The 1,618-nt window shown below is 42.5% G+C and overlaps 1 protein-coding gene across 2 annotated transcripts in view; it reads left to right on the forward strand.

The window, feature by feature from the left end:
- The first annotated feature begins 100 nt into the window (after nucleotides 1-100).
- Nucleotides 101-1,618, forward strand: part of CHFR (checkpoint with forkhead and ring finger domains) — a 22,770-nt gene continuing 21,252 nt past the window's right edge. For both annotated transcript variants that reach the window (XM_010166542.2, XM_010166543.2), the window contains exon 1: nucleotides 101-230. In XM_010166542.2, coding sequence (XP_010164844.1) covers nucleotides 101-230 — 130 coding nt within the window. The remainder of the gene's footprint in view (nucleotides 231-1,618) is intronic.

Below are 1,618 nucleotides of genomic sequence, written 5' to 3' on the forward strand. Positions count from 1 at the left end.
GGGAGGGGGCTGCCGGCCCCGAGCGGGCGCTGTCCCCCCGGCGCTGGGCGATGGTGGGGTTCAGGTTCGCTTTGTTTGTTTTTGTCAGATGTGAATCCAAATGGAGCGCTCGGAAGGAGGCGAGCGGAGCCAGCAGCAGCCCTGGGGGAAGCTGATCCGGCTGGGTGCTGATGAGGCAGAGCCGCACGTCTTGCTGCTGAAAAGAGAATGGACAATTGGTCGGAAGAAAGGTGGGACAGGGACACGCTGCGCTGGCGCGGGGCGGTGTGCGGGGGACAGCAGCGATCCGCCCTCCTGGCCTTTAAAACGTTGGAAGGTGGACTGAAACTAGTTGGGTTTGGCGCTTTCAGCTGTGGAAGGGCTTGCCAGGCGGTCCCTTATTCCTGATTTAACTCTTGGCTCTGTGTGAAGAAGTTTTATACTGACCTTTTCTTTTTTACTGACTTGTGACATGTGCACGTTTAAAAGTGAAAATGGCTTTTAGGTTGTCTGTGACAGCTCGTACAAATAAGAAAAAATATTGTTGATGCAGAAGAGTTTCTGTGTATCATTCCTGTTTATGTTCTCGTTTAGTTTCTGTGGTTAAAATAAGTTGGAACTGCAATGCAAAATGCTTGTGCTTCACAGAAAAGGAAACGCCCACATAAAAGCCCTTAATTCTTCTAGCCATATAAAGATTGCCAACAAGTACTGAAAGTTTCTCAGAGTACATTTGAAAGCTTTATTCCCAGAGTCTAGGGCTTTTACTACTTGCCTTTATTTTAAAGGATTCCATGCTTACAGTTTTTAAAATAATCATCACAGTCTTTTAATTTTTTTACTCTGCTCTGACAGCACTAATTTTCAGTTTCCTGTTCATCGGTTCAAACAATTTGTCTGACCAGTCACATTCTGTAAATAGTCTTGAACAAACACCAGATGCTGTAGCTCTATGAGAAATTCAGATAATGTATTGTAGGAAAAATGTTTTGCCTGTTTACATTTGGTAATATACATTTAGATTGTTTATTATTATCTAAACCTGTAGGTAAACTCTTCAGATTGAGGTCTAGTTGAGGGTTATCTTGCTGAAAAAAGATGAATTTTTGTGTATTCTATTGCTTCCATAATGGTTTGCTAATGGATTAATGAGTGGTTACAAGAATGCCAAGCTTTGGGTCAAAAGTTTTACTTAGAAACTCTTCAGGAGCCTTAGAAATGCTTGTTTAGAGCATTTTGTCATTCCATGTCCCATATGAAAGTCTGACTCTGTAGAATAGAATGGGAATGTTCGCTTTCGGTGGGTGTCCTAGCGTCCCAAGTTGTGTGGCAACAGTTAACTCTGTAGCTATTGATTGTTCTTTGAATATTAGGAGTAGACCAGTGATAAACTGTCACCAGCATGGGTAGTAGCTACTGCTTTCCTTCTGGATATGTTGTTCTTGCAGGCTGAGATACAGTGCACCCACAGTGTGAACAGATGGAAGTGAATCATGTTTGTTAATTGTAACTTTTGTGTGAGTGAGTACTTTGACTCATTCGTGAGAGATATTAGTGGAGAACCTTGAGCATTGCCTTGAATGTTTAATGTTACAGTGAAGTAAAAATATTAGATTTGCTCAGAGCCCTGGAGTTGTCA

This window comes from Antrostomus carolinensis, unplaced genomic scaffold (assembly GCF_000700745.2).
Source record: "Antrostomus carolinensis isolate BGI_N321 unplaced genomic scaffold, ASM70074v2 scaffold40004, whole genome shotgun sequence".
NCBI lineage: Eukaryota > Metazoa > Chordata > Aves > Caprimulgiformes > Caprimulgidae > Antrostomus > Antrostomus carolinensis.